Raw genomic sequence first — 12,356 nt, forward strand, 5'->3', positions numbered from 1 at the left:
TCTTAACTGACTTGCCAAGTTAAATAAAGGTTCAATAAAATAAAAAATAAAAAGTTAGTGGTGGCTTGCGAAACTACCTCTTAACATTCCTTCATACTGGATGCAGTGACATACAAATTGTGTCCACGAGTTCATCTGGGGTCTGGGGAAGAAGATAAAGGGCTTTACTTCATTGCCATTGCTGTTCATAGGAAACTCAATCAATGAAATGTAAAATATATCTCATAATTATGGTTTATTCGTTTATATGGTTTAAATGATGGTTTATTGACAGTATTTACATCATTTGACTGATTATGGCTCTATATGAGCATGTAGGCCTAATCATGTTCACTGAATAAAAACGTGAATGTTGACTCTGACACCCTTGCACCCTACATAATTTTACCAATTCTCAGTGCATTATTGTATGTAGGAAAGAGAGGGTATGAAGGGGTGTGTGGATCTTTCTAATCTACATTGTCAGAACAGGCTACTGCTGCTCACTAGAGGATTTATCATCATCACACACTTCCTGGTTCTAAAGCTTTCTGTCTTCAGGTGCAGTGACAACATGAGGACTTCGCTGACACATTTGGACTTTCTCTGCTTTCATTTATATTGGGCTATCATTGCTCTTTTTCGGGTTTAAACTTTATTTCATAGAACATAGAAAACTATTATTTGAATGAACTACATTGTCCTCCTCGATGCAGTACAACAAAGTCTAAAGTCGTTCGAATGTGGGTTCTTAGCCCTCGGGGGGAAGAGCGACATTAGATAACGCGTAGCACTCCAAGAAGTTGTTGCAGTCAAGTAGAGAAGACAGAAGGGGACAAAGTTTGTATTTCAGTTGATCATTTTCAAGGAGAAAGACACCGAAGATGTCGGATTCAATGTCCAGCTTTTTGCACATTGGGGACATCGTTTCCCTTTACGCAGAGGGCTCTGTCAATGGTTTTATAAGTACACTTGGGTAAGTATTTGCATGTCCCTACAAATACTACCTATTTTGACAGATGATAATATACATGTACCTTCATGTCAACATACCGGTAGCTACTCCATCCGTTGTCCTTACTCTGACTTCGAGACTCATATCCCCTTCATACACAGAGCGAAATCTACTAATTTGCCTGCTTTTTTTATATCAGCATTGTCGTATATCTGAAAAGGGCAGGGGGGCAAATAATATGGTTAATGAAAAGCCAACTATAGAGCTAGTACCTAAAATACAGCTGTCGGGTCTGTGTGAATGGTTCTCAGCTTTTTTTGCAGGTAAATTCATTAACACTTCCAAAGTTTAACACATCCCTAATTATTTGAAACGCAAACAGCCCCCATGGTTCAACAACACCCCAGCTGCTCCCAGTTGGCAGTTAAACACTGATATTTGTAAATGGGTATACCTTCAAGAAAGTGTTAAATAAGGGACTGTTTGACACAGAGGCTACAATCTCGCTGAGAGAGATTTGATTTAGGCTTCGCTCATATTTACTCAGTCAGAACAGTAAGCTATTGTAACATTTGCAGCCATATCAAATAGTCATTAGATACTTCTGAGATGTAGTGTCTCAAGGAGACCCTCATTTATTTAATCAGCTAATGACAAAATAACTTATACCCAGTCTCAATATGGCAAGAGTGGGCCGTGGAGTCTCAGTTCCACAGTATTAATAGTGGATGACCGTGATCTCTAGATAGTCATGCATACCCATATGCAAACATCTGTTCTCTAGTAAAATTGTGTTCAGGGAGCTCATTGTTGAGCTGTATTTCACAATGCAATACACTAGAGTATCTCAATTATGAGCACAGTTGCACTGTATTGTTGTTGATGAATACGGTTGTTACACCTGCTTTTGTGTGTGCCTAAAATAGTGCTGTATTTCCTCAACAGAAAAGGTTGAAAAAATGTCTTGGCCCCTATTAGTTTAACACTGATCTTTCCCTGTCAGTGAAAGGTGTGAAAACACAGGTGCACTATTAACAACGTTGTCTCTAGACAGCTAAATACACTGAGTGTACAACACGTTAGGAACACCTTCCTGATATTGAGTTGCACCCCCTTTTGCCCTCAAAACAGCCCCAATTCATCAGGTCATGGACTCCACAGGGTGCCAAGCATTCCACAGGGATGCTGGCCCATGTTGACTCCAATGCTTCCCACTGTTGTCAAGTTGGCTGGATGTTATTTGGGTGGTGGACCATTCTTGACACACACGGGAAACTGTTGAGTGTGAAAAACCCAATAGCGTTGCAGTTCCTCATGTTTCGTACGCTCAGTGTATTTTTCCCTGACAGTGGTATATGTTGTTGTTTATGTTTACGTAAAGGCTACGCTGCAGCCCACCTCTCCCCGTCCCACCCCTACTTGATCGTTTGCCTAAATGAAAATACTGCAGTAGGGATTATGTCAGGAAAAGGAAATGATGCCAGTGTGTCCTTTGTAGATTTCCAACGGAGTGGTGCTCATGTCACATGGGACTTAATAGCTCTCTATTCATAGTGCTTCCTGTGGTTTCCCCAGTTGCTGCTGGAGCAGGGGCAGCTTTGTATGTGGTCTGGTGCCCTCTGTGCACCAGCCTGGCTGTGACCGCCGACCCAACCCTGTCCAGTCAGGCTCAGCAACTAATACAGTCCTAGGTCTTGGCCTTTGATGCCTGTTCAAACAGCTTCTTGAGGAGTCACCTCTTAGCCACACTTAGTTCATTCACTTCATACTGTTCAAAGTAGGCTACAAGTGTCTGGCTGAGTCATATTTGTAACAATATGTAGTCAATGTTTAACTTCGATTTATCATCTGTGGGGACAATAGATTCCTTCCGATGGTGAAATGGTGCAGCTCAATAAAATGTAAAAAAATAAATAAATCAGACCCTAGCCCTAGTTTGCATGAATTTAAATACTGGGAGTTACTGCTCTCACTTGTCTTTCGAGGACACACATTTGACTGTCTAACAACATAGGGCTGCTTATTAGATATCTGTAGCTCGGCTAAAGCTGCTTTAAGTGTGGTTTAGGAGTGGTGGTGGCGGCTATTCAGCATGATAAATGTCTGTTGGGGTGGGGCGTAGCTGACTAGTGGTGGCTATTCAGCAGCCTGATGGTCTGGGGGGTAGAAGCTATTGGCCAGTCTGTTAGTTTTAGCCATGATGCTCCTGTACTGAGTGATGGACGCGGGGAGAACCGGCCGTGGCTCAGGAGGCTGAGGTCCTTGATGATCTTCTTGGCCTTCTTGCAACACCTGGTGTTGTAGGTGTCCTGAAGGGCAGGCAGTGTGCACCCAATGGTGCATTCGCCTGAGCATGCCACCCTCTCTAGTGCCTTGCGGTCAGCAGTGGTGGAGTTGCCATACCAGGCTGTGATGCAGTCCGACAATATGCTCCTGAGGTTGAAGAGTTGCGAACTTGATTGAGTTTGGACTGTGTGAGGCCACTCAGTCGTGAGTATACAGGGCGTACAGGAGGGGACTGAGGACGCACCCTTTTGGGGCCCCTGTGTTGAGAATTAGTATGGAGGAGGTAATGTTGCCTATCTTCACCACCTGTGGGTGGCCTGTTAGGAAGCCCAGGTCCCAGTTGCATAGGGAGGAGTTCAGTCCCAGGGCTATGAGCTTTGTGGTGAGCATAGAGGGCACTATGGTATAAAAGGCCAATTTATAGTCGATGAACAACATCCTCACACATTCCTCTTGTCCAGGTGGGTGAGGGCAGTGTGCAGTGCATTGGCAACTGCGTCGTTCGTGGACCTGTCGGGGCAGTAGGCAAATTAGAAAGGGTCGAGGAGGGAGGAGGTGATGTAGTCTTTGACTAGCCTCTCGAAGCACTTCATGATGACAGAAGTGAGTGCTACGGGTCGGTAGTCATCCAGTTCAGTTATTTTCTCTTTCTTGGGCACGGGGATGATACTGGACATCTTGAAGCAGGTGGGGATAACAGCCTGAGCTAGAGAGAGAACATTTCAGAAAACACAACAGCTAGCTGGTCTGCACATGCTCTGAGGGCACGGCTAGAGATGCTGTCTGGTCCAGCAGCCTTGCCAGGGTTAACACGTTTGAATGACTTGCATATGTCCTCCATGGAGACCGCAAGCACTTAGCCCTCATTGTCCTCAGGGGCTCTCCTCGGGCAGCTCAGAGTCATTTTGCTCGAAGCATGAGAATAAGGTGTCCGTGATGTGACTGGCTTTCTTTTTGTAAGTCATGATCGTTGAAGCTTAATTGCTTCTCCACAATTGCTTCTCCACTTGTCTTGCCATCTTGATCAATCTGCGTAGGTCGTATTTGTACTGTTTAGTGATACAATTGCCTCGGGTCACCTTGACTTGTTTCTAAGTAGCATCTCTCGACTTCAATCCATGGTTTTTGATTGGGAAAAGCTTTGAAAGACACCATCGGTATCACGTCAGCCATGCATTTCTTTATGAGTATGGTGACTGAGTAGGCGTGTTCACTGATGTTATCCTCAGAGGCAACCCGAAACACATTCTTGTCCACGTGATCAAAACAATCTTGGAGCATGGATTCTGATTGGTTAGACCATTGTTGTACAGACCTGACCACCGGAACTTTCCTCTTAAGTCTTTGTTTGTAGGCGGGGAGGAGGAAAATGGAGTCATAGTCAGATTTGCCAAAAGGAGGACGGTAGATGGCCTTACAGTGAAATGCGTAATTACAAGCCCTTAACCAACAATGCAGTTTTAAGAAAAGTAAGTGTTAAGTAAAAATAGATAAGTTAATAATAATAATAATAATAATAATAATAATAATAATAATAATAATAATAATAATAATAATAATAATAAAAGAGCAGTGGTAAAATAACAGTTGTGAGCCTACATACAGCCGGTACCGGTACAGAGTCAATGTGCGGGGGCAAAGGTTAGTCGAGGTAATTGAGGTAATATGTATATGTAGGTAGAGTTAAAGGCACCTTCTGTAGTGCCTTGCGGTCGGAGGCCGAGCAGTTGCCATACCAGGCAGTGATGCAACCAGTCATGATGCTCTCGATGGTGCAGCTGTAGAACTTCTTGAGGATCTGAGGACACATGCCAAATATTTTCAGTCTCCTGAGGGGGAATAGGTTTTGTCGTGACCTCTTCAAGACTGTCTTGATGTGTTTGGACCTTGATAGTTTGGTGATGTGGACACCCAAGGAACTTGAAGCTCTCAACCTGCTCCACTACAGCCCCGTTGATAAGAAATGGGGGTATGCTTGGTCCTCCTTTTCCTGCAGTCCACAATCATCTCCTTTGTCTTGATCACGTTGAGGGAGAGGTTATTATCCTGGCACCACACGGCCAGGTCTCTGAACTCCCTGTCTCATCGTTGTCGGTGATCAGGGCTACCACTGTTGTGATGTCGGCAAACTTAATGATGGTGTTGGAGTCGTGCCTGGCCATGCAGTCATGGGTGAACAGGGAGTACAGGAAGGGACTGAGCATGCACCTATGAGGGGCCTCCGTGTCGAGGATCAGCGTGGCAGATGTGTTGTTACCTACCCTCACCACCTGGGGGCGGCCCGTCAGAGGGAGGTGTTTAGTCCCAGGGTCCTTAGCTTAGTGATGAGCTTTGAGGGCACTATGGTGTTGAATGCTGAGCCGTAGTCAATGAACAGCATTCTCACATAAGTGTTATTTTTGTCCAGGGGGGAAAAGACAGCTTGGAGTGCAATAGAGATTGCATCATCTGTGGATCTGTTGGAGTGGTATGCAAATTGGAGTGGGTCTAGGGTTTCTGGAATAATGGTGTTGATGTGAGCAATGAAGCACTTCATGGCTTCAGTTATGATTTAGTGTTTTATCCTCTTATGTTTGTTGTGTAGTAAATATTTACATTTTAATTTATTGTTTTTCATAGTTTTTTCCTGTGAAGAACATTGCATTGTATTCCATGTCTGAAATGCGCTGTATAACTAAAGCTTGTTTTAATAAATAAAGCTTGATTAGACATGTAGCAGTGGTCCAGCGTAGAATCTCTGCGGGTTAGACAGTCAATGTGTTAATAGATATTCGGGAGCGCTGTTCTCAAATTACTTTTGTTAAAGTCCCCTGAGACAATGAACCATGTACCAATAAAGATCTTTGAGAGTGACATTTGATGACCAAGTATTCCAAGCAGAAGCTCGTAACTTGCTGTGCATTTCCCCCGTCGCAACACTTATTATTGGTCATAAAACAGAGCCCTCCGCCTTTTTTCTTGAAAGAAAGAGTCCTCTTCATATCCGCTCAATGAACTGTAAAACCCACTGGTTGTACATAATCCCTTTTGATATCGGTGGAAAGCCAGGGTTCAGAAAAACAGAATATGTTGAAGAATCTGATGTCCCTTTGGAAGGAGATCCTCACTCTGAGTTTGTCAAGTTTATTCACTAATGATTGAACATTGGCGAATAGTATGCTTGGTAATGGTAGATTGAGACGCTGGGTGACCAATCTCACTAAGCCCCCCCCCCCCCCCCCCCCCCCCCCTCCACGGCTGCCTCTCCGTTTGCATCTTCGTTTACAACTCTCCGGTAGGACTCTCAAGCAACCCGGCGCCTCACTGAAGAAGCTAGACCATTGTTCCACCGTCTCCGGGAATTGGGGAAATTCTGGTGGACGGTGAGTGGTGATTCATATTCCAATAGTTCTATCCGGGTGTTTGAAGTAAAGCACGAAACAAACTGGGTACGAAAATTTGAGAAACACAGTAGAAAAAAAACTGTTGAAAAAGTAGAAACCTGCAATGTTTTGTAGGAGCTCAAGGTGAGGCGCCATACGTCGGCGCCATCTATGCGCCACCACGATACTTAAGTACTGATACGATATGTATTGCGATTTGATGTTCCAAATATATTGCTATGTCTGCTGCAGAGGGACAAAATAGAGCCATGAGAAATAAAAGTTCTGAAAACAAATTGGCTCACTTTTTAAAAAGAAGATGGAGAAAAAAATATGATGGAAAAATACTGCAGTTTTGGTGCAGGTAAGGCCAACTAGTGCAAAAATAATATTGCTATACTGTCAAAAATATTGCATTATATTGTTCAAAATAATATCCCTATGCAACTATATCGACCCCCCCCCCCACCATCACTAATGTCTGTAGTAACTAAAGAAGGATAAATTAGTTATTTTGATACCATTTGTCTATGCTTCTTGAGTAAAATACACATGTGAGAACAGTGCAGATCTCTGTGTTATGAATGAAATAATCAGGGACCTGACACACGTTTCAAAGGTGTCATAGACCTTAAAACCACTTCAGCCTGCTCTCTTCCTGTGACGTCTGACAGCTGTGCTGCATTCAATCACACATAAGAGATGCTTTGCATTCTCAGTCGCAGGTAAAGTGCTGCCACCCATTGATGTTAACCTAGTCAAACAGCACACCACTGGTGGTATTCACACCACAATTTAAATATATAAAAATATCTTGCAAACATGTTTTTTTTTTCTACGTTGAGTCTCATGTTCAATTGCAATTCAAAGTCTTTGTTTAGGCCTAATAGATTGAACCAGCTGTTGTACATATATCGTGTGTTTTTTTTGATGTGGTCATATAAGCCCTCTTGGGTTTCCAACCTCACCTGCACATTTTTTTTTACCTTGTTTTTATCTGCACTGTGTTGTCTTTCACTTGTCTTCTTTTGTGTGAATTAATTAAATTACCCTAAAGTGGCTCTTAAAAAAAAAAAAAAAAAAAAAAAAATTAAAATACCTACATTCCTGAGGCTGAGTGATTTCAAGTACAATGCAAATGACCAGGGGAACAAAAAACCATTAATTACCAGGTGGAACACTACAGACTCTAGCCAAAGTAATGAGCCCATAATAGGTAGACAACACCCCTGCCTGGCTGCTATAGGTAACTCTCATTGATTATGTTGAGGGGATAAAGGGACATTAACTGGAGACAATCCTCTGCACGCTGACATGATTATACAGACACATGGTACATATGGACAGATGTAGGATTAGTTTGGCCTTTCAGACAGGCTCTTTTAAACGCATCAACCCCTTTTTGCATATTTTCACAGCATTGTATGAGCCTGTCCTGCCTTCTGTGTGTCATCTACAGTCATGGAACTACCACTTATAATTGTCTATACCGTAGATGACCAGAAATGGGTCGATTCCACGTCAACAGGAGCAGGAATATTTTTGGTATCTCAGATTGTTCTGGCAATTTTCACGTAAAAACGTAATTGCGAGGAAAGATGTTTGAAATGCTTTTTACATTTTTACAAACCATTTTTGAGAAAATCATGATGAAAGTGACCAGTTTAGGCCCGTTTTAGACAGTGAACAAAACAATAGGAACACCGTCCTACTATTGAGTTGCACCCCCCTTTGCCCTCAGAACAGCCTCAATTTGTCAGAAAATGGGCTCGACATAGTGCCGAAAGCGTTCCACGGGGATGCTGGCCCATGTTGACAACTGTGGGAAACATTGGAGTCAAGTTGTCTGGATGTCCTTTGGGTGGTGGACCATTCTTGATACACACGGGAAACTATTGAGTGTGAAAAACCCAGCATTGTTGCAGTTCTTGATGCACTCAAACCTGTGCGCCTGGCACCTACTACCGTACCCCGTTAAAAAAGGCACCTAAATCTTTTATCTTGCCCATTCACCCTCTGAATGGCACAAATACATAATCCGTGTCTCAAGTACAGGTCGACCGATTAATCGGCATGGCCAACTAATTAGGGCCGATTTCAAGTTCATAACAATCGGTAATCGTCATTTTTGGATGCCGATTATGGCCAATTACATTGCACTCCACGAGGAAACTGCGTGGCAGGCTGACTACCTGTTAAGTGAGTGCAGCAAGGAGCTAGCTAGCATTAAACTTATCTTATAAAAAACAATCAATCTTAACATAATCACAAGTTGTTGTTGATATTACTAGTTTATCTAGCTTGTCCTGCGTTGCATATAATCGATGCAGTGCCTGTTAATTTATCATCGAATCACAGCCTACTTCGCCAAGCGGGTGATGATTTAAGCGCATTCACGAAAAAAGCACTGTCGTTGCACCAATGTGTACCTAACCTTAAACATCAATGCATTTCTTAAAATCAATACACAAGTATATATTTTTAAACCTGCATATTTAGTTAATATTGCCTGCTAACATGAATTTATTTTAACTAGGGAAATTGTGTCACTTCTCTTGCGTTCTGTGCAAGCAGAGTTAAGGTATATGCAGCAGTTTGGGCTGTCTGCGAACTGTGTGAAGACCATTGTTGCGAACTGTGTGAAGACCATTTCTTTCTAACAAAGACCGTAATTAAATTGCCAGAATTGTACATAATTATGACATTACATTGAAGGTTGTGCAATGCAACAGCAATATTTAGACTTAGGATTGCCACCCGTTAGATAAAATACAGAACGGTTCCTTATTTCACTGAAAGAATAAATGTTTTGTTTTCAAAATGATAGTTTCCGGATTTGACCATATTAATGACCTAAGGCTCATATTTCTGTGTGTTTTATTATAATTAAGTCTATGATTTGGCATTTGATAGAGCAGTCTGACTGAGCGGTGGTAGGCAGCAGCAGGCTCGTAAGCATTCATTCAAACAACACTTTCCTGCCTTTGCCAGCAGTTCTTCGCTGTGCTTCAAGCTTTGCGCTGTTTATGACTTCAAGCCTATCAACTCCCGAGATTAAGCTGGCAATAATATAGTGCCTTTAAGAACATCCAATAGTCAAAGGTATATGAAATACAAATGGTATAGAGAGAAATAGAAATAGTCCTATAATTGCTATAATAACTACAATCTAAAACTTATGTTTATGTTAAAAGGAACCACCAGCTTTCATATGTTCTCATGTTCTGAGCAAGGAACTTAAACGTTAGCTTTCTTTACATGGCACATATTGCACTTTTACTTTCTTCTCCAACACTTTGTTTTTGCATTATTTAAACCAAATTGAACATGTTTCATTATTTATTTGAGACTAAATTGATTTTATTTATGTATTATGTTAAGTTAAAATAAGTGTTCATTCAGTATTGTTGTAATTGTCATTATTACATACAGTGGGGCAAAAAAGGGTTGTCAGCCACCAATTGTGCAAGTTCTCCCACTTAAAAAGATGAGAGGCCTGTAATCTTCATCATAGGTACACTTCAACTATGACAGACAAAATGAGGAAAAAAAAATCCAGAAAATCATATTGTAGGATTTTTAATGAATTTATTTGCAAATTATGGTGGAAAATAAGTATTTGGTCAATAACAAAAGTTTATCTCAATACTTTGTTATATACCCTTTGTTGGCAATGACAGAGGTCAAACGTTTTCTGTAAGTCTTCACAAGGTTTTCACACACTGTTGCTGGTATTTTGGCCCATTCCTCCATGCAGATCTCCTCTAGAGCAGTGATGTTTTGGGGCTGTTGCTGGGCAACACGGACTTTCAACTCCCTCCAAAGATTTTCTATGGGGTTGAGATCTGGAGACTGGCTAGGCCACTCCAGGACCTTGAAATGCTTCTTACGAAGCCACTCCTTCGTTGCCCGGGCAGTGGGTTTGGGATCATTGTCATGCTGAAAGACCCAGCCACGTTTCATCTTCACTGCCCTTGCTGATGGAAGGAGGTTTTCACTCAAAATCTCACGATACATGGCCCCATTCATTCTTTCCTTTACACAGATCAGTCGTCCTGGTCCCTTTGCAGAAAAACAGCCCCAAAGCATGATGTTTACACCCCCATGCTTCACAGTAGGTATGGTGTTCTTTGGATGCAACTCAGCATTCTTTGTCTTCCAAACGCGACGAGTTGAGTTTTTACCAAAAAGTTATATTTTGGTTTCATCTGACCATATGACATTCTCCCAATCTTCTTCTGGATCATCTAAATGCTCTCTAGCAAACTTCAGACGGGCCTGGACATGTACTGGCTTAAGCAGGGGGACACGTCTGGCACTGCAGGATTTGAGTCCCTGGCGGCGTAGTGTGTTACTGATGGTAGGCTTTGTTACTTTGGTCCCCCTGTGTGGTTCTGGGATTTTTGCTCACCGTTCTTGTGATCATTTTGACCCCACGGGGTGAGTCTTGCGTGGAGCCCCAGATCGAGGGAGATTATCAGTGGTCTTGTATGTCTTCCATTTCCTAATAATTGCTCCCACAGTTGATTTCTTCAAACCAAGCTGCTTACCTATTGCAGATTCAGTCTTCCCAGCCTGGTGCAGGTCTACAATTTTGTTTCTGGTGTCCTTTGACAGCTCTTTGGTCTTGGCCATAGTGAAATTTGGAGTGTGACTGTTTGAGGTTGTGGACAGGTGTCTTTTAAACTGATAACGAGTTCAAACAGGTGCCATTAATACAGGTAACGAGTGGAGGACAGAGGAGCCTCTTAAAGAAGTTGTTACAGGTCTGTGAGAGCCTGAAATCTTGCTTGTTTGTAGGTGACCAAATACTTATTTCCACCATAATTTGCAAATAAATTGTGATTTTCTGGATTTTTTTTCTCATTTTGTCTGTCATAGTTGAAGTGTACCTATGATGACAATTACAGGCCTCATCTTTTTAAGCAGGAGAACTTGCACAGTAGAAGAACTTGACTAAATACTTTTTTGCCCCACAGTATGTATGTGTGTATAATACTGTAATACTTTCGCAAGGCACTATATATATATATATATATATATATATATATATATATATATATATATATATATATATATATATATATATATATATATATATATATAATATACATTTTAAAAATCGTCCAATTAATCGGTAGCGGCTTTTTCTGGTCCTCCAATAATCGGTATCGGCGCTGAAAAATCATAATCGGTCGACCTCTAGTCTCAAGGCTTAAAAATCCTTCTTTAACCTGTCTCCTCTTCATATATGCTGATTGACATCAATAAGGGATACTAGCTTTCACCTGGTCAGTCTAGGTCATGGAAAGAGCAGGTGTTCCTAATGTTTTGTACACTCAGTGTATGCCTCCCATAAGACCCTATGATACGGACAACATCTTGGTGTCAAATCAAATCAAAGTTTATCTGTCACGTGTGCCGAATACAACAGGTGTAGACCTTAAAATGAAATGCTTACTTACAGGTTCTAACCAATAGTGCAAAAAAAAGGTGTGTGCGTAGGTAAGTAAAGAAATAAAACAACATTAAAAAGACATTTGAAAATAAGAGTAGCAAGGCTATATACAGACACAGGTTAGTCAGGCTTATTGAGGTAGTATGCACATGTAGATACTAGATATGGTTAAAGTGACTGCATATATGGTAAACAGAGAGTAGCAGTAGCGTATAAGAGGGGTTGGCGGGTGGTGAGACACAATTCAGATAGCCCGGTTATCCAATGTGCGGGCGCACTGGTTGGTCGGGCCAATTTGAGGTGGTATGTACATGAA

The 12,356-nt window shown here is 41.8% G+C and overlaps 1 protein-coding gene across 1 annotated transcript in view; it reads left to right on the forward strand.

Moving 5' to 3' along the window:
- The first annotated feature begins 458 nt into the window (after positions 1-458).
- The window catches only part of LOC110532282 (inositol 1,4,5-trisphosphate receptor, type 3), a 46,702-nt gene continuing 34,804 nt past the window's right edge, over positions 459-12,356 (forward strand). Inside the window, exon 1 of the mRNA XM_036988217.2 lies at positions 459-955. Within this exon, the coding sequence (XP_036844112.2) occupies positions 864-955 (92 nt within the window). The 5' untranslated portion in view covers positions 459-863. The remainder of the gene's footprint in view (positions 956-12,356) is intronic.

The sequence above is a fragment of the Oncorhynchus mykiss genome, chromosome 9, assembly GCF_057628025.1.
Source record: "Oncorhynchus mykiss isolate SJ-2025 chromosome 9, ASM5762802v1, whole genome shotgun sequence".
NCBI lineage: Eukaryota > Metazoa > Chordata > Actinopteri > Salmoniformes > Salmonidae > Oncorhynchus > Oncorhynchus mykiss.